Genomic DNA, 25,556 nt, shown 5'->3' on the forward strand with positions numbered 1-25,556 from the left:
CCCTGAAAGAAAGGCCCATCAATCCTTACTAACAACCCAACATACTCTCACACACTTGTTCAACCACCCTCAGGTCCCAAACCTATTCCACACCTAAAGATAATTTCATCTCCTACTTTGCTGCTCAAATCCCTAATCTTCCTTCCTCTTGATTTTGATTGCTACCTATTCAGCTGGTCTCCAAGTCTCAGAGGAAGATGTATTACCTCCCAATTTCCACAGCTAAGACTTCACCAGAATCCTGGACCTCATCTCCTGAAATGTCTTCTAAGATACTCCTGACTCAATTACAGTTAACCCATGAACAACATGGGTTTGAATTGATACAAAGGTCCACTTATACACAGATTTTTTTCAATAAATACAGTATAGTACTATAAATGTATTTTCTCCTCCTTATGATTTTCTTAATAACATTGTGTGTATATATATATACACAATATATGTACATAAATGTATGTGTATATATATGTACACACAATATGTACATACATATATATATATATATATGTACATATATAAGAGATGTGTTAGTTGATTTTGTGTTATTGGTAAAGCTCCTGGTCAACAGTAGATTATTAGTAATTAAGTTTTGGGGAAGTCAAAACTTAGATCTCCAACTGTGCAGGAGGGTTGACATCCCTAGCCCTGCCTTGTTCAAGACACAACTATATAATTATTTCCTCTCACTTTGAATAGCACCCTCTCCACTAGCTCTTTCTCCCCTGCCTTCAGCCATGGCACAAGGCTCCCATATCACGAAAAACTGTCACTAAATCTTGCTGCCCACTTACCATCCTGTTATCTCTTTTGCATTGGCATATAATTTTTTTTAAGCACCATGGTCTGTACCCATTGCCTGTTCTTCAGCACCTACTCTCCCATTCCAGTGTAACCTGGCTCCTATACCTACCATTTTGCAGAATTTCATCTAATGACCTCACCAAATGGCCTTTCCTCAGCTCCTGTTTTTGATATTTGGCAACATTTGACATTGTCTTTAACACACTCTTTGAGATTCTTTCCTCTTTTGGGCTTAATATTGTTCTACCTTAGTTTTCTGTCTTTATCTCTTTCAAAGCTCCTCTACCAATTAAATAAAATGTCCCAACATAACATCTTGACTTCTCTGTTCCTCTATAGCTTTCTCATTTAGAGACCTCATCCACTCTGAAGGCCCAAAACTGACCTCTAAGCAGATGAATTACCCATCTACATATTCAGCTCTTACCTCTCTCCCCACTCCAGTCCCACGTTTCTTTCTGCCTGAATGCAATTACTTTCTGAATGTACAACCATCATCTTACTCCATCTGTCTGAAACCAACACATTTTTTCCCTCAAGTCACCAATGGCTTTACTATTTCTTTTTCTACTACCACAGTTCTTCAGTCATTCAAAAAACAATTTCAGTCTCGGGGCGCCTGGGTGGCTCAGTCAGTTAAGTGTCCAACCTTGGCTCAGGTCATGATCTCAGAGTTTGTGAGTTCAAGCTCCGCATCAGGCTCTGTGCTGATAGCTCAGGGGCTAGAGCCTGCTTCAGATTCTGTGTGTGTGTGTCTCTCTCTACCGCTTTCCTGCTTGCGCTCTGTGTCTCTCTCTCAAAAGTAAAAATAATACATGTTAAAAAAAAATTAAAAAACAAAAAAGAATTTCAGTCAGTTCCATTCATCCCCTCTTTTTGCTAAAACCAAATCTTCTCAAGGTTTCCTTTATAGTGTCTTTTACACCTGTCTCTATCCTTATTTCAACAGATAGCACCCTAACTTACTTTGTGTTTCTTTGTTTAGGTTTATTTATTTTGAGAGAGACAGAGAGCATGAGTGGGGAGGGGCAGAGAGAGAGAGAGAGACAGAGAATCCCAAGCAGGCTCCGCACTATCAGCACAGAGCCCAACACAGGGCTTGAACTCATGAACTGTGAGATCATAACCTGAGCTGAAACCAAGAGATGGCCGCTCAACCAACTAAGCTACCCAGGCACCTCCCATCCCCGCCACCACCACTGGCCAGATTAGTTCTTAATGCCTCATGAACAGACTGCTTTCACAGCCTTCTAAAAAGTCCACAGTTTCTCCTTCCTCCAATTCTCTTGAAAGAAAAATTGTTATATAAAAAGATAACAGATTATGAAAAAAAATAATATAAAATTGTTAACAGGTTAAAATTGTAAAAATGTGGCTTTGGTCATTTCTTCTCTAAAAATAACCAGATTGCCAGTGCTTATAAAGCAAAGTATAAACCCCGTGTAAGACCCATTGAAGAGCTTCTACCATGTACTCAAGAAGTTGGCAAACTACGTAAAGCTCACAGGCCAAATCTAACCCGCCTCCTGTTTTTGTAGGTCTGTGGACTGAGAATGTTTTTTATGTTCTTTAATGATTAAAAAAAAGCAAAAGAAGATTTCAAAATATGTATAATAAGTGAAAATAATGATATTCAAATTTCTGTATCCAAAAGTAAAAGTTATACTGCATATAGTTATATGCAAAAGTTATATTGTAACACAGCCAAAAATTTGTAGATTGTCCAAAGCTACTTTCATACTACAACACAGTTCAATAGCGGTGATAAATTGCACGGCCTGCAGAGCCCAAGATATTTATTTTCTGGGCCTTTACGGAAAAGGTTTGCAGACCCCTGCTCTAGTCCAATTTATCTCTCAAGCCTTAGCTCCCTCTTACTCCAATGGCACAAATTAGTCTTAAATTGATCCATTTATCTACTCATTTTCCTGCCTTTGTTCTTTGCCTCACACAATTCCTTTAGTCTGGAATGTTCCTTCTTACCCCTTTCAAGATAACAGGAACTCCATTCTTCCTTCAGGACTCAAATTCCATATCATCTAGCAAAGATTTCCTTGATCACAACAACTAAGAAATACCCACTTCTTTTATTTCTTACAATACCTTCTAGACTACTTATGCTAAAGTAACAAAAAGTAAATATAAGACAATATATCTCCCCCGATAAATTGCAAACATAGAAAACAATGTTCGTATTTTATCATTTTTTTCTCTCTTAGAGTGGCAAGCAGTAATTCTTAATAAAATGTATTTTTATTTAAAATTTATTTACTTAAATTTAAATTTAAAATTTGTTTTATTAAAATAAAATTTTATTTATTTATTTTAATATTATTGATTTTATTCTTAAAATAAAATTATGTTGGTGATTTATGGGGTTTAATATTTGTTGAGTAAATAAGCTATATGATTAATAAGGACTATATGTATATAACTTTAAGCTACAAATAGAGATAAACTACAAACTGATCTTACTCTCCTAAATTAAGCAAATTATATGTCAGCTCCTAAAGTGACTGACAGTACATCTAGTGATGTTAGCGTTTTCTAACCCTAAAATCAAAATCTTTTTACCTTGAACTCACCATCCCCTATCATTTAACACGTTTCTCATTTCCCATGCCCAAAATCAGACTATTTCTATGCATATATATGATCTTTTTTGGATATGGGAATAATGTGTGTGCGTGTGTGTGTATGTACACATACACTTATTGTATTGGAAATATATTACGTTTCATTAAGAATATCTTAAGAACGAAGGTAATTCCCAAATGTTAGTTGATCAATTTGGCAGATTTAAGCATTCTTATAGAACTTAAAGAATTACATATATTTAGAACTGAATATTTTTACTTAGGTATTTTCTTTATAAATAAGTTTACCTGTTCATAAAGAAGAAAGGTCTTGTCTCTCTCAGATGTAAGAACCTTGACATTACCCTGAATTTCTGCCAAATGACGCTCATATTTTTCCAGCATGCATTTAAGTTCTTCACGGTCTCTTGTTGTCTTCAAAAGCTCTACATCACAGTTTGTACCCTGCAATTATTATACAAGAAATTTGAAATTCTTCTTGACATGTGCTTTTAAGGAAATGGTGCCACTAAGAGCAGTACATGATCTCTACTCAAGCAAAAATGACTATATAATGAAAGGAAATGATGAAAAAAAAAAGTTTAAAAAAATCACTTCTCTTTTAAACAGCTTCATCCCAAATTGGTCCATATTTATCTGATTACTTCCCAACCCCTACTAACACTGGGGATAAAGAACCAATTTCACTGGTCCACTGTGCTATCAAAGAGACTGCTGTCTCTCCCAATTTTTTGATACACCAATTCATACCAAATCAAAATAAATTATTTCCATATTAGGTAAATCAAAGAATAAAAATCAGTGTTCAAACAATGAACTCCAAAATACTTACAAATTACCAAAACCTACCCGAGAAGATGGAGACGGGCGTCTTGGACTTTTAGATCTACTTCTGATCATCTTTCTCAAATTTTGAGCTTCACTCTTGTAATAATCTCTGTCTGCTTCTAAAGTCTTGACAAAGGAATCAAGTCTAGAAGGAGATTTATTTTGTGCTTTTTCAGTCTCTAAAATTATCTTGCCAAGGAGGAAAAAATTAGGTCATTATTTCAAGCAAAACTATAGCATTATTTTCTAAATGCAAGTTGAATAAACAGGATCCTTAAAAATAATAAATTTGGTATTTTAAAGATAATTCATCAATATTCTTTAAAAAGCAGTTAGATACCTTCTTTTTCCAGCATTTCTGAATTTACTATATTTTTGTTTAACCAAAAGTACCCCTAAATTTAGTCAATAATTTTAAGAAAAATGGTAAAGAAATTTTGGAAAGGCCAGAAATATCCACAGATCTAATTACAAGTCCTAGAAATTGAATTAATTTGCTGAGAAAACTTGTATGCTAACATTAAAGCATCTGTTCACACCATCTATGTTCAATAATTTTTCAATAAATGAATAAATTAAATGAATGCTATATATGGTATACTTGTAGGCACTTTCAAGTACATTCCCACTCACTTTAATGTGTTTAGAAGCTTTTGTTTGTTTTTCATAATCTTTATTGTACTAATACTTTATTGGGAGAAAATTACAGATATACTTTCAGAGAGAGTGTTTTAAATATTTCAAATGATGACAAACTACCTAAACAGAGCAGTTTCACTTTGCATTGTTAGGTAAAGAAAACATATTACTCAGAATTAAGTTTTAATATTTGACTTAATATTTATTACTAACGGGAATAAGCTAATGTGTAAACAAATGCATCTTATATTTTGAGAATCAAATTACTCACAGTCATCATTTTAAATCATGTAAAGCTAAGGGCACTAATAGAACCAACCAAAAGTTCTCTCCACCTCTAGGAAAGAAAGGTGCAATGATGAAATGGAGCGAGAACACTGATACTTTTACAGATGGGAAATGCCCCTGTGCATCAAGCAGAGTACTAATTTTAGAAAACAGATATTTTTTATTGTTCACAAAATACATGAGAGCTAAAACACATGTACCATTTGTTTGTAGTCTTACTAATACAAATGATTCCTCAACACACATTTATGAAAAATGCACTTACAGATCTAAGCCTTTTTATTGTATCTTCCAATACTATTATATTATTTTGCTGGCAAATGAGTTCAATCTGAAAAGACAGAAAAAATTGTTATTTAAATTTAAAATATTTGAACAGATTTAGCTAAAAAGAGAACATCAAAAAGGGAAGCCACTTGTAATAACAGGTGTTGTACGAATGTGGAGCAAAAGAAACCCTCTTGCACTGTTGCTGGGAATGCAAACTGGTGTAGCCACTGTGGCAAACAGATGGAAGTTCCCAAAAAAATTAAAAATAGAACTATCTTACAATCCAATAATCGCACTACTGGGTATTTACCCAAAAAATACAAAAACACTAATTCGAAGGGATACATGTACCATTTCTTGCAGCATTACCTGCAATAGCCAAGTGATGAAAGCAACCAAATTGTCCGTCAATAGATGAATGGATAAAGAAGATGTAATGTACACACACACACACACACACACACACTAGAATATTATTCAGCCATAAAAAATGAAGTCTTCCCATTTGCAACAACATGGATGGAGCTAGAGAGTATAATGCTAAGTGAAGTAAGTCAGAGAAAGATAAATACCACATGATCTCGCTTGTATGTGGAATTTAAGAAACAAAACAAATGAACAAAGGGAAAAAAAAGAAAGAGAGACAAACCAAGAAACAGACTCTTAACCACAGAAAACAAACTGATGGTTAGCAGAGGGGAAGTGAGTGGGGATGGGTGAAAAAGAGGATGGGGATTAAAGAGTACACTAACCATGACCAAAAAAAATTTTCTTTAATTTTTTAAAAAGGAAGCCACTTAAAAATAAAAACATGTAATGAATATTTTACAAAATAAAAGATAATCTACCCCTTTCTGTTCACCTACCTTTAGATGGTAAAAGAACATAGCATGAAATATAGCAGTTCTTTTATATTACCAGTTTGGTATGAAATATTAATTGGTTATATTTTACCAAATTACTCTCTATAAACCACAACAAAATATTAATACTACTTATAATTCTGAAGATGAAAATAGGGAAGAGATAAAAGAATTAGTAGGATAAAAGTTTTCCGATTCACTAAAGTCATAAGTGATTGCTTTCTCTTCTGAACTCTTCTAATAGGTTAGTTCAATCAAACCTATAAAACACTTTTGGTATCAGTTTTAGGACATTGAACATACCCAGTCTTACAGTATAGTCATCTATAGTCATATATTGAGTATATGACTAGATTGTAGGTTTCTGGAGGACAGTGACTATGTTTTTATTCAAAGATCCATTTGCTATAATCTATATGCTATAAATTAGCTTATTAGTTTAACAAATTTATTTCTCAATTCATAAACCTCTCCCTCATTATTCTAAACTGTTTCCTGTTTTATTTTAAATTTGACTTTTCTGTAATTATTGCTCCTCATTTGTTCTTTAGGCCCAAGTTCTTTTCTAAGATTTCTTGGGCAATCATATTTTTGTAATTTATGAAATATTAAGGGTTGTTATGGTATGAAACAAAATTCATGTACAGTTTGGATAAGTTTATATAGTTTTGGATAGACAATTTTCAATGCTTTAATTTATACTATTATGTAGACACCAAAAAGAAATGGATCTATATTACATATAAAGGTGTCCATATTAAATTAACTATAAAAACTCATAGAGCCAAAAATTTTGTTTGCTGTAAAAAGAAAATTTATATACACATAACCTAGATACAGATGGAGCAAACCAGTAATATTTAAACTGAAGATTATGTCTAATCATAGCAAGGTGTGATTCCAGTAAATGTTATTTTCTTCATTATACTCTTCTATATGGACTGAAATTTCTATAAGCAGCATATATTACTTTTATAGACATAAAAAACATAATGCTGATTCCACTCTGAAAAATTAATTTAGGGGTACCCAGCTGACTCAGTTGATAGAACATGTGACTCTTGATCTTGGGGTTTTAAGTTTGAGCCCACATTGGGTGTAGAGATTACTTAAAAATAAAAACAAAATTATAACTGGCCCAAGAGAAAAGATGCTAACCCAGTGTTTTCATTTATTTGACAATTGATTAATGAGGACCTACTATGTGCCTGACAATGTGTTATATGCTGGGGACAGTAAGGAATAAAATAGACAAAAACCTCTGCCCTCATGGAACTTACATTCTAGTTGAAAAGAGAAAAATAAAATATGTAAAAATAAATATGTAAATAGATAGTTACTGTGTTATTCAAACAATACATGAGCATTCACATCTGTTCTAGGCACTTCAGACAAAAACATTAAAAAAAATAGACAAAGATCCCTGTCTTTGGGCCAACCTTACATTCTAGCTGAGTAGACAATAAAACATAAACCTAACAAATAAATTATGCAGTAATGTAGGGGGAAAAAAGAGCAGAGTTAAGGATACTGGGAGTTTTATGAAGGAATAGTTTGGAATTTTAATAGGGTTAGCAGATAAGTCCTCATTGAAAAGTGACCTGTGAGCAAAGAGAAAGGGGGTCAACCATATAAAAATCTAGAAGAACATTTCAGGCAGAAGATACGACTATAGCAAATGTCCTAAAGCAAAAGAATGTCTGCCAAATTCCAAGGAATAGTAAGGAGGCTAGTGTGGCTGGAGTAGAGTGTAGATAGGGGAAAGTAGCTGGACAATGCTGTGGAGAAAAATAAAGCATGGGAGGAAGAGGAGAACTAAGCATGCAGGGAAGGGACAAAGAACTTAATAGCCTTTACACTTCATCTTCCACATGGTCAATCGTGAAATATTTTTGATTGATTGAATCAAACATAAATGTAACAATAATGACAAGAGCTACCAAAGTTCCAGTCCAATAATAACCCTTAGGTTAATTAAAATATAAATTGTGTGAAGGAACTAGTAGTGGTAAAATTGCAATTCTGCTTATTTCAAAAAATTATGTTCAATTAGCTGGGAAACACTGTATTATTAAGATATAAATGATTAAAAAAAACCTCAAGATGAGAAGATAAAAGGAGACATGTAATTGGGGTGGTTTTAAAATATGTCTACAAATTTTGATATTCCTTCCTTCAAAACATGGAGCTTAATTTCTTCCCCCCCTAATTATACTTAGTAACTCATTTCTAATGAACAGGATGTGATGGTATGTAACCTTTGAGATTAGCTCATAATAGGCATTGCAGATTCCTCCTTTCTGTCTCTCTTGGATGACTGGCTCAGAGAGAAGTCAGCTGACATAAATACATCACACAACCTTAGGGAGAGGTGCACCTGTCAAGGAAGTGAGGTTTCCCCCCAAAAGCCAACAGTCATCTGAGTAAGTTTTCTTAAAAGCAAATCCTCTGAGGTGCCTGAGTGGCTCAGTCAGTGAAGTGTCCAACTCTTGATTACAGGTCAAGTCATGCATCTCATAGAGCCTGGAGTCAGGCTCTGCACTGACAGCACAGAGCCTGCTTGGGATTCTCTCTCTCCTCTCTTTCTCTGCTCCTCCCCCCACACATGCTCTCTCTCAAAAAATAAATAAACATTTTTAAAAAAAAAGCAAATCCTCCACTACCAGTCACGTCATGATTACAGCCTGGCCATCATCTTGATTACAATTTTCTGAGAAACCATGAAATAGAACTACCCACCTATGCTATAAATGGATCTATGATATACACGTTTCTCATCTGAGGACATTAAGGTTGAGGGGTAATTTGTTACATGATAAATAATAAAAGAGTAAATACTCAAAACATTTTAATGTAATAAATGATGGAAGAAGTTATTCTGTTGACCTTTAAAAATATGACTAAAAGTAAACTCTTCCAAGTAAATAAATTTAATACTATACATCTCCATTCTAGATAAACAGATTTAACCTGACTCTACCTCGCTACCGCAAATAGTGCAGGAACATAAACATTCTTTCTCAGCTCAAATTAGAAATTCTCTTGCTTCAATCCTCATCCCACAAATCAGACAAGGATTCTCTCCCCAGTAACTGAATACTGAGACTGCACATCCTCTGATTTAAGGATGATGGCAACATGCATTGGTGTTCACATCCCCAACACTGGTTGTGCATCTTTCTTATCCCCATTCTACCTGTAACATTCACTTATTCAGGTTGATGATTTCATTTCAACACATTTAAACAACCCAAAGGACCTATTTCTACTTTTCTCTCTCTGTATTTACTATCCAATGTCTTTCCTGCATCAGCAATGCTATCTCTACTCTAGCTTTCCAATTCTTAGATATACCAAATGTTCCACATCAATATATGAATATCTATTTCCTAGAAACACTCTTTTCTGAACCAGGCAGAATTTCCATCTGTAGGTTTAATATTTTCAGTTTTAGGTAAATCCTAGCTCTTATTTTAGATGTTTCCCACTCATTAAAATTTCCGGTTTGATAGCAGAGGATCACCCTGACAGAGTACTCACTCTCTAACACAGACACTAACAATCCTTTAAAATTGATGACTTCTAAACCGGGCACTCTCTTAAAGGGAATTTGGCCAACTAGGCCTCCCAGACTGGGAAGCGATGCAGTTAATTTTTAATGTGAAGAAGAAAACAAGGAAGAAAATAAAACATTAATCTAGTGTTCTTTAATTTGGTAATTTTTATTATTAAGACTGAACTTAATTTATCATAAACTGTGATTGAAGGATAACTATTCTTAAAGAAACAATACAAACAAGAGTTTATTGAGAAATGTTTAAAATATTCAAGCTATTTTTAAATGTCCCTCAAATACTTTAGTAGCAACCATTACAAGATTAATTCATAAGTTAAAACGTCATTCTTATCTACTCTCTCAAGTAGTTCTCCTAAGGACCTCTTCCAGGTAACTGTTAAAGAAGACTGTGTCCTTACGTTAAAGTAAGAAACTTCATATGTTTCAATATTCAATTACTCAGATTTTTCATTAATTCAAGCTTACATATCCTTTACACCATTTTAATAAGCAAAATTACTGCATAAAAAAACAAATACTACCTTAGAGTTTATTCACTGGGCTCTTATATTTCAAATTACTATAATAGATAATACCTATAATAACACTTAGGTTCTCAGCCTGATCATTTAAGTGCTTTATCATATGCTACCAAGAGTAACATATAATGCTTTATTATGTGCTACCAAGAGTACATTAAAAGGATGCTTAAGAAATAACACGGAACAGGGGCACCTGGGTGGCTCAGTCAGTTAAGCATCCAACTCTTGATTTAGGCTCAGGTCATGATCTCCCAGTTCGTGAGATCAAGCCCCAAGTTGGGCTCCATGCTAGGAGTGGAGTCTGCTTAATAATCCCCCCCCTGCCTCAGGGCACCTGGGTGGCTCAGTCGGTTAAGTGTCCAACTTTGGCTCAGGTCATGTTCTCACAGTTTGTAGTTCGAGCCCCGCGTCGGGCTCTGTGCTGACAGCTCAGAGCCTGGAGCCTTCTTCTGATTCTGTGTCTCCCTCTCTCTCTGACCTCCCCTGCTTAGGCTCTGTCTCTCTCCCTCTCTCTCTCTCTCTCAAAAGTAAATACACACTAAGAAAAAAATTTTGAATTAAAAAAAAAAAAGAACATGGAACAACAATGAACTTTAGGAAACTACCTTGTTACAAACAATTAGTAATGTGGTGATTAATAAAACCAAGACAATGGAGCACATTCACACCTTTAAAAACTCAATAGGTTGCTTTTGGCTTTCAAATACACTATATCATGCTTATAAGCCATTAGGCAGCAATGATAAATGAAACTGTCTTCATTTTTAGAATTGTGTTTACATTCCTAGTTTCTAAATTTCATTGCAGGGTACTAAACTCAGTCAAGAAATAAAATGTTTGGGAACCCTCTTGCACTGTTGGTGGGAATGCAAACTAGTGCAGCCACTCTGGAAAACAGTGTGGAGGTTCCTCAAAAAATTAAAAATAGACCTACCCTATGACCCAGCAATAGCACTGCTAGGAATTTACCCAAGGGATACAGGAGTGCTGATGCATAGGGGCACTTGTACCCCAATGTTTATAGCAGCATTTTCAACAATAGCCAAATTATGGAAAGAGCCTAAATGTCCATCAACTGATGAATGGATAAAGAAATTGTGGTTTATATACACAATGGAATACTACGTGGCAATAAGAATGAAATATGGCCTTTTGTAGCAACGCGGATGGAACTGGAGAGTGTTATGCTAAGTGAAATAAGTCAGGCAGAGAAAGACAGATACCATATGTTTTCACTCTTATGTGGATCCTGAGAAACTTAACAGAAGTCCATGGGGGAGGGGAAGAAAAAAAAAAAAAAAGAAGTTAGAGAGGGAGGGAGGGAGCCAAAGCATAAGAGACTCTTAAAAACTGAGAACAAACTGAGGGTTGATGGGGGGTGGGACGGAGGGGAGACTGGGTGATGGGTATTGAGGGCACCTTTTGGGATGAGCACTGGGTGTTGTATGGAAACCAATTTGACAATAAATTTCATATTTAAAAAAAAAAGAAATAAAATGTTTATCAAAATATTATAAAGCTACACTAATTAAAATAATACAGTAGTGGCACAGAAAATAGCAAATGAATCCATGAAATAAAAGAGTCCAGAAACATATCCATGCACATGAAAATTTAATAGCTATTAAAATGCCATTTCAAATCAGTGACTAAAGAAAGGAGTATCCAACCCTACCTCATACCAGAATAAAAATTCCAGAAGGATTAAAACTTTATTTATTTATTTTTTTATTAAAGTTTATTTATTTAGAGAGAGACAGAGAAAGTGGGAGGGGTAGAAAGAGGGTGAGAGGGGAGAATCCCAAGCAGGCTCCACACTGTCAGCCCAGAGCCCAATATGGGACTTGAATTCACTAACTGTGAGATCACGACCTGAGCAGAGACCAAGACTCAGATGCTTAACCGACTGTGCCATTCAGGCACCCCAAAAAACTTTATTTTTTTAATATTTGTTTATTTTTGAGAGAGAGAGAGAGAGAGAGCACACGAGCGAGCATGCATGAGTAGGTGAGAGGCAGAGAGAGATGGAGACAGAGGATCTGAAGCAGGGTCTACACTGACAGCAGAGAGCCTGATGGTGGGGCTCAAACACAGAACGTGAGAGCTGAAGTCAGACGCTTAACTGAATGAGCCACCCAGGCGCCCTTGGAAGGATTAAAACTTTAAAAAATTATTTAAGAAGTATTAAAAGAAACCATAGAAAACATTCTTGTAGTTCTTGAGGTAAGATCTTCCTAAACAGGGATCAAAACTAGGTGGAGAAGAGAGGATTTTTAGGCTAGACATTACTCTGCATGATACTATAATGGTAGATACATGTCATCCTACATTTGTCCAAACTCTTAGAATGTACAACACCAAGTGTAAACCCGAATGTAAACTATGGACTCTAGGTGATAATGATGAGTCAATGTATGTTCATCAATTTTAACAAACACTTTGATTGGTAGTGTTGATAATAGGGAAGGTGTTCATACATAGGGATAGGAGGTATATGGGAAATCTCTGTACCTTCTGCTTAATTATGTTATAAACCCAAAATCGCTCTAAAATACAGTCTATTCAAATTTTTTAAAAGGGGGAGAACTTCCAAAAAATAAAAGAATCAAAACTCAGAAGTCAGTAAAAATTGATGAATTTTATCACACAGACATTTAAAACTTTGACTTAAAAAAATGCTTTAAAATGTGAAATAAATCGTGTGTGTGAAAACAGACAGGAAAAAAAAGGATGGAAATATATGCATCATCTATTTGCTGGGAGATCTCTCTACAGAAGAGAGAAGGATTAGGAAGGGAGAGCACTGTCCTATATACAGAACGTTCCTGGGGCACCTGGGTGGCTAAATCAGTTGAGCATCTGACTCATGATTTCAGCTCAGATCATGATCTCAGGGTTCATGAGATTAAGCCCTGCATAGGGCTCTGTGCTGACAGTGCAGAGCCTGCTTGGGATTCTCTCTCTCCCTCTCTCTCTGCTCCTCTCCCACTTGTTCGGTCTCTTTCAAAATAAAAATAAACACTAAAAAAAAAAAAAAAAAAAAAAAAAAGGAACATTCCTATTGCCTGAAGTTTTTACCATGACTACAATTACTTAGGAAATTTTTTGAGCAAGAATTTTTAAAAGAAATAAAGTGTGCAATACAATTTAATCCTTAGAATAGACATTTAAATGTAATGTCAAATCGAAAAAACTTTCAAATGATATAAATGAGAATGTCACTTTTTCCACACTGCATCTAATAATTATATGATGTTTAAAGAGGAATTAAAATCCTGATCAGTAGTTAGATGCTAACTAGAATTATTGCAGTGATTATTGCACAATATGTACAAATAGTGAATCATTTTGTCATATACCTATAACTAATATAATGCTATACATGTCAATTGTAACTCAATAAAAAATCCTATCAATGGTAAATGTAATACCTTTGCTTCTTCAAGTTCTTTGTCAGCGGTATCCACCACAAAATTTTTTTCTTTTTCTAGTTGCTCTGCTAGTTGGTCAATTTTAATCAATTCTTTACAAAGATGCTCATTGTGGCTGGTTAAATCGTCTATTTGACTGCTTACCACCTCCTTACTATCCAAGAGTTTCCTAACATATTCTTCCAAGCCATGATTTGTCTGTTTGAGATCTTCAACCTGTTGTAATGAGAAAGAAAATAATCGTATTAAAATATTTCCTTTGCTTCCAAGGAGAACAACTAGGTGAATGGAATCAGGAAGGGAGGTTTGCTTCCCTGGAAAGAGACTTAGCTATATATATTTTTTTCATTTTCTGAATTTTGTAGCATGTAAATATAATACCTATCTGAAAAAATATATTAAATGAAAATTTAAAGGTTTATAGCTACATCTTACAAGATAATTTATAGTTAATAAAAAACCTAATTACTATTGATTTCTTAACCAAACTATTAGAAGACTGGCCAAATATTTACATCTGTATAAAAGAAACCACACTCTTGAAATTATTTAATTTTAATAACTCATATCATCAATTATATTTCTAATTATTGTTACCAAAATACGTTAACTCTTCAAAAGAGGTTCTTTTGAACATATTAATAACTTACTTGACTAAGCTAAATACCAAATCGGTCAAGTATTTGCTAACTAACGTGGAGGACCACAGCTTTTCTTCCCAGCCCACTATTAAACCAACGGATGAAGAAAATGGCCTTTTCTATCACGAAGGTATCCAAATGCCTTTAAAGGAAGAAATATATATTAGACCCATTGAACATGATTATATATCAGGAACTATGTAAAATCCCATAGATACAAAAATAAGTTAGGTACCTGCCCTCTCGGAATTTGTTTACTTGAAAAAACACAAAAAGAATATGTTAAGTACTATAACAAATATCTATTAAGGATGGCACAAAGGTCCTTTTCCATTTCTCTCACTGTGTACTTAAACATTTACTGAGCACCTATTATATTCATGGCACCATGTTGGTACCTATAAAAAATGTAAAAAGACAGAAGGAAAAACAGACTCAGTCTTTGAGGAGCATCAAAAATTGCTAAATCCCTCATCCAGTGGTATCCTTAGTTCTAACTTCCAACCTTGCCCATTTCAAATAACTATAGATATCACTCTTTTCAAACCATCAGAAGCAACAAAGTTTTCTTTAAAAATACAAACTTGGGGCGCCTGGGTGGCTCAGTCAGTTAAGTGTCTGACCAGCTCAGGTCATGATCTCACAGTCTGTGAGTTCAAGCATCGCGTCAGGCTCTGTGCTGACAGCTCAGAGCCTGGAGCCTGCTTCAGATTCTGTGTTTCCCTCTCTCTCTGCCCCTCCCTTGCTCATTCTCTGTCTCTCTCTGTCTCAAAAATAAATAAAAACATTAAGAAATTTTTAAAAAAATAAAAATACAAATACAAACTTTATCTATAATTTGTCACTATATAAACACCCTAAAGGTCATGAATTGTATTTAGCTAAATATATTACCAAGACATTTATTATACCCAATAAATACATACCAAGAAGCACAATAAATTCAACTCTTCCTTTGGCATTTTGTAAGCCATGCTAACTTGAGAGATTTAGAGGTAAAGAATTTATATACTCCTGAAATCATTGTTGCACTATATGCTAACTAACTTGGATGTAAATTTAAAAATAAATAATTTTAAAAAATAGAAGTAAAGAATTTAAATTATCAAATCCAGGAAACAAGAAAAATTTTGAAAAATTAAAAAAAAAAAAGAAAAACCAAAAACAGAAACTGTATATGCACTTATTTCCTTAGTTGAGTCTTTTATCACAACTGGCCTGAATTTCAGCAATACCTCCTACTTTCTTCTCTTTTGGCGTTTTACCATATACAGCTAAAAATTCCTTGAAAGTGCAAATTGGAGTTAACTCCTGTAACCTTATGGTGCTTTATCACACTAAGAGTAAGATTTAAAAAATGTTGCGATGCCAACCCTACTGACCTCTCCAGTTTAACTTTCCACCAACCCTATGTATCTAAGTTCCAGGATGCTAGACTCATTTTAAAAACTTTACTAAGTTATTGAAGATGTTATATATTATGTCCTACAACCCTCTTTATAAGAATTCTCAAAGAAAACTTGGCTCATGTCTCAATTTCAGGAAAACATGCTTCTCTTGGATACCTGGTTTGTTCTTATCCTCGGGACAGTGAATTATTTAACTAAAATTTCCTTTTTGCCCTTGTCTCAAGGAATTTTTAAAACAATCTGCAACCCATCTCTAGTAACTAGCACAGAACCTGTGTACAATGATCTCCTGTTTGCTATTCCTGTCTCATGCTGTCACTGTTTATTTTCCCCTGTTCTTATTACCTAAGCTATTTTCATTACTTGTATCATTTTTTAAACTATAGGATGTGGGGGGTGCCTGGGTGGCTCAGTTGGTTAAGCGTCTGACTCTTGATTTCAGCTCAGGTCATTATCACACAGTTTGTGGGTTCAGGCCCCTAGTCAGGCTTTGCACTATCAGTGAGGAGCCTGCTTGGGATTCTCTGTCTTCCCCTCCCCTCCCCTCTCTCTCTCAAAATAAAATTAAAAAAAAAAAAAAAAAACCCATAGGATGTGGGATAAACAAACAGATAAACTTCAATTTATCTATTTATATATATTTTTGTCTTTGTTCATGGCTTCTTACAGTGTCATATTTCTGAGCAATAAGAGCACACTAAAAATGTTTGCTAACCTTCCACTATCCCAGGTTAAATAATTCTCCTTCTGTGATCCATAAAGCCTCTTACACAGTTTAATCTTAGTATTTTATAATGTATATTATGTGTTTACCTCCCTGTCCCACTAAATTCTAAGCAACTTTAAAGTGATAGTCTCTATTCTAGGGAAGCCTGGGTGGCTCAGTCAGTTAAAGTGTCTGATTTTGGCTCAAGTCACGATCTCGTGGTTTGTGGTTCGAGCCTCGAGTCAGGCTCTGTGCTGACAGCTCAGAGCCTGGAGCTTGCCTCAGCTTCTGTGTCTCCCTCTTTGCCCCTTCCCCCCTCCTTAAATAAACATTAAAAAACAATTTTAAGTGATTGTCTCCAACTTCTGTATCAACACACCTCTCATTTATCATTTATTATATATCTAGCATATAATGCTCAAATTATCTTTAAATAAAAACAAATACATTATAAATAAATAAACACTCATTCCTCTCACCTTTAACATCAAGCCCTACTTTCACTCAATTCTAAGACACAAGTACTTTAGAAGAGATAGTTTCAAGTAGGAGAAAGGATGAAGGCTTTGCAATTAGGCAGACAGGTTCAAATCCTGTTGTAGTTCTTTACCAGTTACTTAACCCTGGGCAATTTACCGTATTTTCTTGATCCTAAGAGATACATCTGACTTCAGAAAAAATAAATGGAAGCCCCTTAACTTTCATCTGCTAAACGGAGAGAATACCTACAATTTGTAGGGTGTAGTCAGGTACAAAAGTTCAAGTAAAATTTCTGGTTGATAACAGGTAATCAAAAAATAACTTAAAAAAAACTTTTGGGGGGCACCTGGGTGGCTCAGTCAGTTACATGTCCGACTTTAGCTCAGGTCATGGTCTCACAGCTCATGGGCTTGAGCCCTGCATCTGGCTCTGGGCTAATAGCTCAGAGCCTGGAGCCTGCTTCAGATTGTGTGTGTGTGTGTCTCTCTCTCTCTCTCTCTCTCTCTCTCTCTCTGCCCCTCCCCCACTCATGCTGTCTCTCTCTCTCTCTCAAAAGTAAATAAACATTAAAAAAATTTTTTTAACTATTTATTTTGAAATAAGTAAAGATTCACAGGAAGTTGTAAAGAGTACAGAGAGGTCTCCTATACCCTTGACCCACTTTCCCCAATAGTTACATCTTAAACAATTATAGCACAATATCACACTCAGAGATTTGACATTGATATGATATGTGCATATTGTTTTCTATTCCATTTTATCCCATGTATAGACTGCTGTAGTCAGCATCTCAATAAGATACAGAATTATTCCATCACCACAGATTGCCCTACTGACACCCCTTTACAGTCACATCCACTACCCTGCCCATCCTTAACTCTTAGCAACCACTAATCTCTATAATTCTCTTTTCAGGAATGTTATATAAATAAAATCATGTGATAAAGATCATAGTATGTGATCTCTCGTCATTAGCTTTTTCACACAACACAATGTCGTTGAGATCTATCCAAGTTATATGGACCAATAGTTCAATCTTTTTTGTTGCTGAGTAGTATTTCATGGTATAGATTACCACAGTTTGCTTAGTCACTTACCTATTAAGGGAAATTGTAATTGTTTCCAGTCTTTCACAAACAATGCTGCTATGAACCGTCATATACAAGTTTTTGAGTGGACATAAGTTTTCATGTCTGCGGAATACCCAGAACTATCTGGTTTCTCCTCATCCTTGCCAGCATTGGGTATTGTCACTATTTTTAACTGTTCTTATAGGTGTGCATTGTTATTTTATCTTGGACTTAATTTGCATTTCCCTGATGTTTGGAAAGGTTGAACATTTTCATGTGCTCAACATATATCCTTCCGTGAAATACCTCTTCATGTCTTTTGCTCATTTTCTAATTGAATTGTTGCTTTTTACTGCTGAGTTTTAAGAATTCTTCATGTACCCTACATATGATTCTTCTGGCAGAAATATGGTTTGTAGGGGCACCTGGATGGTTCAGTCGGTTAAGCGTCCGACTTCGGCTCAGGTCATGATCTCGCGGTTTGTGGGTTTGAGCCCTGCACCAGGCTCTGTGCTGACAGCTCAGAGCCTGAAGCCTGCTTCAGATTCTGCGTCTCTCTCTCTCTCTCTCTCTCTCTCTCTCTCTCTCTCCCTCTCTGCCCCTCCCCTACTTGTGCTGTCTCTCGCTCTCTCAAAAATAAACATTAAAAAAAATTTTTTTAAAAAGAAGTATGGGTTATCGTTTTTTTTCATCCTGTTAACAGGGTCTTTCACAAAGTAAAGTATTTAAATTTTGGTGAAGTCTGAGTATCAATTTTTCTTTTATGAATCACGCTTTTGGTGTCACACTAAGAACTCTTCACCAAGCCCAAAGCCCTGAAGGTTTTCTGTTACCCTATAAAAGTTTCATAGTTTTGTGTTTTACATTTAAATCTATGATCCATTTTGAATTAATTTTTATATATGGTGTGAAGTTTAGGCTTAGGTTCATTTTCTTCCCTAAAAGATATCCAATTGTTCCAGCATCTTTTATTGAAAAGATTATCTTTCTTCCATCAAACTGCACTTGCACTTCTGTCAAAAACCTTTTGGCTGTACTTGCATAAGGCTATTTCTGGATTCACTATTCTGTATCATTGATCTGTGTCTATCCCCCCCACCATACAGTCTTAATTACTGTAGATATATACAAAGTTTTGAAACCAAAAGAGAATGACTCTTTCCACTTTATTATTCTTTTTCAAAGCTGTTTTTGCTGGGGTTTTGATGGGAATTGCACTAAACCCGTATATCAATTTGGAGAAAACTGACATTTTTATTATGTTTAGGCTTCCAATCCATGAACATGATCAGTCTCTGGATCCAAAGCAGGCTCTGTGGTGACAGCAGCAAGCCCGATGCGGGGCTCGAACTCACGAACCGTGAGATCATGACCTAAGCCAAAGTCAGACGTTCAACCAACAGAGTCACCCAGGTGCCCCGCATGTGCTTTCTTGCCATTTGTAGGTCTTTGGAAAAATGTCTATTCAAAAATGACTATTCAGGTCCTTTGCTCACTTTTGAATTGTTTTTTTTTTTTTTATTGTTGTAGAGTTCTTTGTATATTCTCAATTATTAATCCGTATCAAATGCATGATTTAGATATAACTTCTCCTATGCATTTTTTAATAGACTTTATTTTTTTCTTTAGAGCAGTTTTAGGTTTACAGAAAAATTGATCAGGAAGTACAGAGTTCCCATATACCCCTTCTCCCCACTCCACACACAGTTTCCCACCTTATTTAAATCTTGTATTTGTACAGTACATTTGTTACAATTAATGACAACATTGACACATTTAATTAAAGTCAAAGTTTATATTAGGATTTACTCTTTGGGTTGTAGATTCTATGGGTTTTGACAAATGCATAATAACATGTACCTACCATTACTATATCATATAGAATAGTTTCACTACTTGAAAAATACATGTCCTCCATTTACCCCTCCGACTCTCCTTTCCACCAAATCCCCGGCAACCAGTGATCTTTCTAATGTCTCTATGTTTTGTCTTTTTCAGGTCATATAGTTGGAATCATAAAAGTATGTAACCTTTTCAGTTAGCTTTCTTCACCTAGCAATTTGCTTTCAAGGTTCCTTCATGGCTTTTTGTGGCTTGACAGCTCATTTCTTTTTATCAACGACTAATATTCCATTGTACAGATATACCACAATTTGCTTATCTATTCACCTTTTGAAGAATATCTTGGTTGATTCCAAAATTTCCACTTGGTTCTTCTTTATATCCTTTATTTCTTAGATGAGATTTTCTATTTTTTATTTATTTCAAACATGCTCAGAATTCCTGTTGGAGCATTTATATGACAACTGATTTAATATCTGTGTGAGATAATTGTAGTATCTAATTCATCTTTGTGTTGGCATCTCTTGGTTGTCTTTTCTCACTGAGGTTGAGATATTCCTGATTCTTGAGATAAAAGGTAATTTTTTTTAATATTTTTAAAATTTATTTATTTATTTTGAGAGAGAGAGAGCACAAGTGAGGTAGGGGCAAAGACAGAGGGGGAGAGAGACAGAGAATTCCAAGCAGTTTCTGCACTGTCAGCAAAGAGCCCCATGCAAGGCTTGAACTCACAAACTGTGAGGTCATGATGTGAACCTAAATCAAGAGTCAGATGCTTACCCAACTGAGCCACCCAGGCACTCCAAGAAGTGATTTTTTTCATTGAGATCTGCTCTTGTGTTATGGTAGGCTTCCTGTCACACTTCCTGGTATTTTAGTTCTAGCTAAAAAGGTGGGACACTACCTTCTTACTGCTAGGTTTAGGTGAAGTCCAATTTCTCTACTAGGCCTCTCTTGACACCTGGAGAGGGCACTCTCCTTGTTACTCTAGGCAGGGATGGGAATTCAGGGTCCCCACCAGGCAGGCCCCTGCTGATACCACCACAGTGAGGAAGAACAGAGGCAACTTGTTACTGTTCCCATGTGTCCTCCACCACCACTGCGGGTGAGTGAACTGGTTAATGCTAAGAGGTGGCAAAAGTCCTGACTCTGCATTACGTCTCCTCTGACACCACCTTAGCAAAAAGGGGACACTTCTTACTCTGAGTGAGGGTGGATATCTAGGTGCCCCACACGGTCTTTGCTGACTTTATGGGGTTGGAGGATGCACTTACTGCCTGGTGGGCACTAAAGTCTTGGCTCCCCAGCCAGCATTCCTCTTTGATAGCACGCTGGTGCGATGGAGGGTTGGGGACTGGGGCATGAGGCATGACCAGGACTCCTTGTTACAGCATGGCAAAAGTGGAAGTCTAGGCTCTTAACTCAACCTTTGCTGGCAGGAGTGGGGCTATAGAGTGTTTTTCGTGGTATTTGAGTGGGCAGGTATTGCCTAAGAGTAGTCTGCATTAGAAACAAACCTATAAATACAAAGAACAAAATGGTGGGGGAGGGAATGGAAAAATGAGTGAAGGGGAGTGGGGGATATATAGGTTTCCAGTTATGGAATGAATAAGTCATGGGGATAGTCAATGGTATTGTAACAGCATCGTATGGTAATAGATGGCAACTACTCTTGGGGTGAGGATAGCATAATATATAGAGCTGTCAAATCACTACACTGTACACCTGAAACTAATTTAACACTGGATGTCAACTGTACTTCAATACAAAAATTAAAAAATAATTAAAAGAGAGAAAAAAAGCAACTTCACCAGGGAAAAACCCAGAAGATATCGCTTTAATCGAAAGATCCGAATAAAGATCATTAGTAATAGAACAAATTGAAATTGTGTGCTACTTGATGGGATGCAATGAAAAGAACCCACCATCATTTCTGTACTATTCCTGTCTGTATTCATGTTGTACCTTAAGCCAACATTTATTATGTCACAGTTTCCAGGGGTGAGGGATCTGGGAGTGGCTTAATTTGCTAATTCTGGTTTAAGGTCTCTCACAAGGTCAGAAGAGTCAGCCAGGGTGACAGTCACCATGGCAAGGTTTAACTGGGACTGGAGAATCCACTCCCAAGCTCACCCAACACAGTTTGCAGGCCTGTTTCTCACTGGTTACTGGCTAGATGATTCAGTACCTTGCCATGCTGGCCTGTTCACAGGGCTACTCACATCGTGGATGTTTGCTTCCTTCAGAGCAAATGATCCAAGAGATCACTCTATAACTTAATCACTTCTGCTCTATGCTCTTGGTCACAAAGATCAGTTATGGTACAATGTGTGAAAAGACCGCATAAGAATGGGAGTAACATGAGGTGGGGCCAATTTGAAGGCTACCACACAGCCAAAGGTTCATTACATAATCATGACAAACCCAAATCAATGGCCATTCTACAAAATAATTCACCTGTGTTAATTTTTTTTTTTTTTAACATATACGTATTTTTGAGAGACAGAGCACAAGTAGGGGAAGGGCAGAGAGAGAGAGAGAGAGAGAGAGAGAGAGAGAGAGACAGACAGACAGACAGACAGACACAGAATCCAAAGCAGGCTCCAGGCTCCAAGCTGTCAGCACAGAGCCTGACACGGGACTCGAACTCACAAACCGCGAGATCATGACCTGAGCTGAAGTCAGACGCTCAACCAACTGAGCCACCCAGGCGTCCCTCACCTGTGTTCTTTAAAGTGTCATAGTCATGAACATCAAGGAAGAATGCGGAACTGTTCCAGAATGAAGGAGATAAATGGACATGATAATTAAATGCAATGTGCAATGCTGGACTAGATCTTTTTGTAACTGAGGACATTATGGAACAATTGGCAAAAACTAAGCCAGAGGCTTAGCTGGCAGCTATGTATTGAAATTCATTTCCTGATTTTACTAGATTGTACTGTGATCTTGTAGGAAAGTGTTCTTATTTATAGGAAATACCCACTCATATTTTAGAGAGATCAGGACAGCAGGTCTGCAACTTACTCTCAAATGGTTTGAGGGATGATAGTCTTTGTTCTGTACTTGTGACTTTTATATAAGTTTGATATTGCTTCCAAATTAAAAAAATACATAAATTATAAAAACCTAGGACAGAGGGGCACTGGTTGGCTCAGTAGGTCAAGCATCTGACTTCAGCTCAAGTCATGATCTCAAGGTCATGGAATCAAGCCCCACATCAGGCTCTGCAGGACAGTGTGGAGCCTGCTTGGGATATTCTCTCTCTCTCTCGCTCTCTCCCTCTCTCTCTGTCCCTGCCTGGCTCACACTCTCTCTCCCTCAAAATAACTAAATAAATTTGGGGAAAAAAAAAAAAAAAAACCTAGGACAAAGGAAAAAAAAACCATATTGCGAGGCTGCTGCCTTCCTAGTTCTTTTGTCTGGAAGAATGGCTCTTCTGAGAACTGTTTTTGTCTGCATCCATTGCTATTTCTAGATGCCAGTTTTTCCAGCACTTTGAGATATATGGAGCAAAAGAAAAACCCAGGAATTCACCAATGTGTCACTTAATGTGTGCTGAGGTCCCTAGCCAGTCTTCCTCCTCCTTCCCACCTTTCAGGATGTCCTTATATTTGTTTTATAACAAAACGCTCAGCATTTTTAGCTGTACTTGGTGGGAGAAATAGGGCAAAGTAAGTCTACTCCATTTTCCTAAAAGAGGAAGTTTCTTTTAATAGCCTTCATTAGTAGCCATACGGCACATCACGCACCAGGTGAACAGACAATACAGAGAACTGGGTTCAAATCCTAGCTAACTTGGAAACTCAAACAAATCCTACTTAGCTCTGTCACTCATTACTCAAATATCTTAATTCTCTAATCTCTTGGAACCTCAGCTTCCATGTCTTTAAAATGGAAATAACATCATTATTTCACAAGGTTGGAAATGATTAAGTAACATTATGTACTTAAAAGTACTGGATACAACACTTGCCACATAGTTTGCACTCATTATATGTATCTGAATCTGCATGTATCAAAATGCTTAAGATAGAAATGGAATGATTTTAGACTCAGAAGATGTCAATGAGCACTGAATTAGTATTTATTCTCCATCTTCTTGTTTTAAAATAGGCCTCCATCCCAAATTAATTCAGGGAAATACAGAAATTAAATATAACCTGTAATTTCAGTGCAGAGATGAATTGGTCTTGATTTCTCACTTCTTGCTCTAGCTGGAGAGTATTCTGGTATTTTTCAGGTTCAGAAAATGGAGCCCCTAGACCAAAATCATGTTCTTTGGTGGTAACCTAGTGGGAAAAAATGAGAATGATGCAGAGATTTTTTTAGTTTAAAACAGTTTTGTGATTTCTTACAACAATTAATGATTTTTGGAAATTAACAATATTTTTAGATACATTTGCAATTGTTTTTAACCTTGTCCCACCAGCTAAGAGGATTTTCATCAAGCTTTACTTTCTTAAAATTTCATGTGATAAACTTTTTGTGTTTTCCAAATATAAAACTACAATATTACACATGCTTTTCAAAAAAGACATACCCCATCCTATCCATTTGGTAATCATTGTTCTAAGGAAATACAGGTCAGCAACAAATTATGTAGTCTACCTTTAGGCCTGTGTTGTCCAATATAATAGCTACTAGCTACATATTCGTTGCTGCTTTTGTATATTAATAAAAAGCTTTGCTACACATATCACAAAGAGCTAACTTCCCTAATACAGAAATGATTCTTATAAATAAAAACAGAAAATACTCTAAAAGTTGATGAAGAATATGGATATTTCACAGTAATGGCTCTTAAATAGGTTAAAAGATACTCAATCTCACCATTTAGAAGGATACAAATTAAAACAACACTGAGATACCATTTTTTAATCTCATATTGGCGAAGATCAAACAGTTGGATATATAATGTAACTTTTTTTTTAATGTTTGTTTATTTTTGAGAGAGAGAGAGACAGAGACAGGGCTGAGCCGGGGAAGGACAGAAAGAGAGGGAGACAGAGAATCTGAAGCAGACTCCAGGCTCTGAGCTGTCAGCATAGAGCCCAACGCAGGGCTCGAACCCACGAACCATGAGATCATGCCCTGAGCCGAAATCGATGCCCAACTGACTGAGCCACCCAGGCGCCCCTATAATTTAACATTCTTATACATCACTGGTGGTGGGTTAAATTGACACAATATTTCTCGAGAACAATTATGTAAAATCTAGCAACACTATAAATGCACGTAGCTTCTGCACAGATAATTCTACTTCTAGGAATTTTTCCTACATATATATTTGCCCAAGTGCAAAATAACGTGTTAAAATATTTTTCACTTTGGTATACTGTACATACTACTCCACACTGTGTTTTTTTTTGTTCGTTTGTTTGTTTTTAAGAGAGAGATAACATGTATGCGCCAGCAGAGGAGAGGAGCAGGGGGAAAGAGAGGGAGGGAGGGAGAGGGAGAGAGAGAATCCCAAGCAGACTCCACACTCAGCTTGGAGCCTGACAAGGGGCTTGATCCCATGAACCTGGGATCATGACCTGATCTGAATCAAGAGTTGGAAGCTCAACCTACTGAGCCACCCATGTAC

The 25,556-nt window shown here is 36.1% G+C and overlaps 1 protein-coding gene across 3 annotated transcripts in view; it reads right to left on the reverse strand.

Annotated features, from left to right (window-relative positions):
* Window positions 1–25,556, reverse strand: part of TSGA10 (testis specific 10) — a 159,086-nt gene that overhangs the window by 127,970 nt on the left and 5,560 nt on the right. For all 3 annotated transcript variants that reach the window (XM_078444396.2, XM_078444393.2, XM_078444395.2), the window contains exons 2-6: window positions 24,130–24,258; window positions 13,819–14,034; window positions 5,422–5,487; window positions 4,251–4,418; window positions 3,690–3,845 (exon numbers count right to left, since the gene is read on the reverse strand). In XM_078444396.2, coding sequence (XP_078300522.1) covers window positions 3,690–3,845; window positions 4,251–4,418; window positions 5,422–5,487; window positions 13,819–14,034; window positions 24,130–24,258 — 735 coding nt within the window. The remainder of the gene's footprint in view (window positions 1–3,689; window positions 3,846–4,250; window positions 4,419–5,421; window positions 5,488–13,818; window positions 14,035–24,129; window positions 24,259–25,556) is intronic.

Source organism: Panthera onca, chromosome A3, assembly GCF_046562875.1.
Source record: "Panthera onca isolate mPanOnc1 chromosome A3, mPanOnc1 haplotype 2, whole genome shotgun sequence".
NCBI classification, from domain to species: domain Eukaryota; kingdom Metazoa; phylum Chordata; class Mammalia; order Carnivora; family Felidae; genus Panthera; species Panthera onca.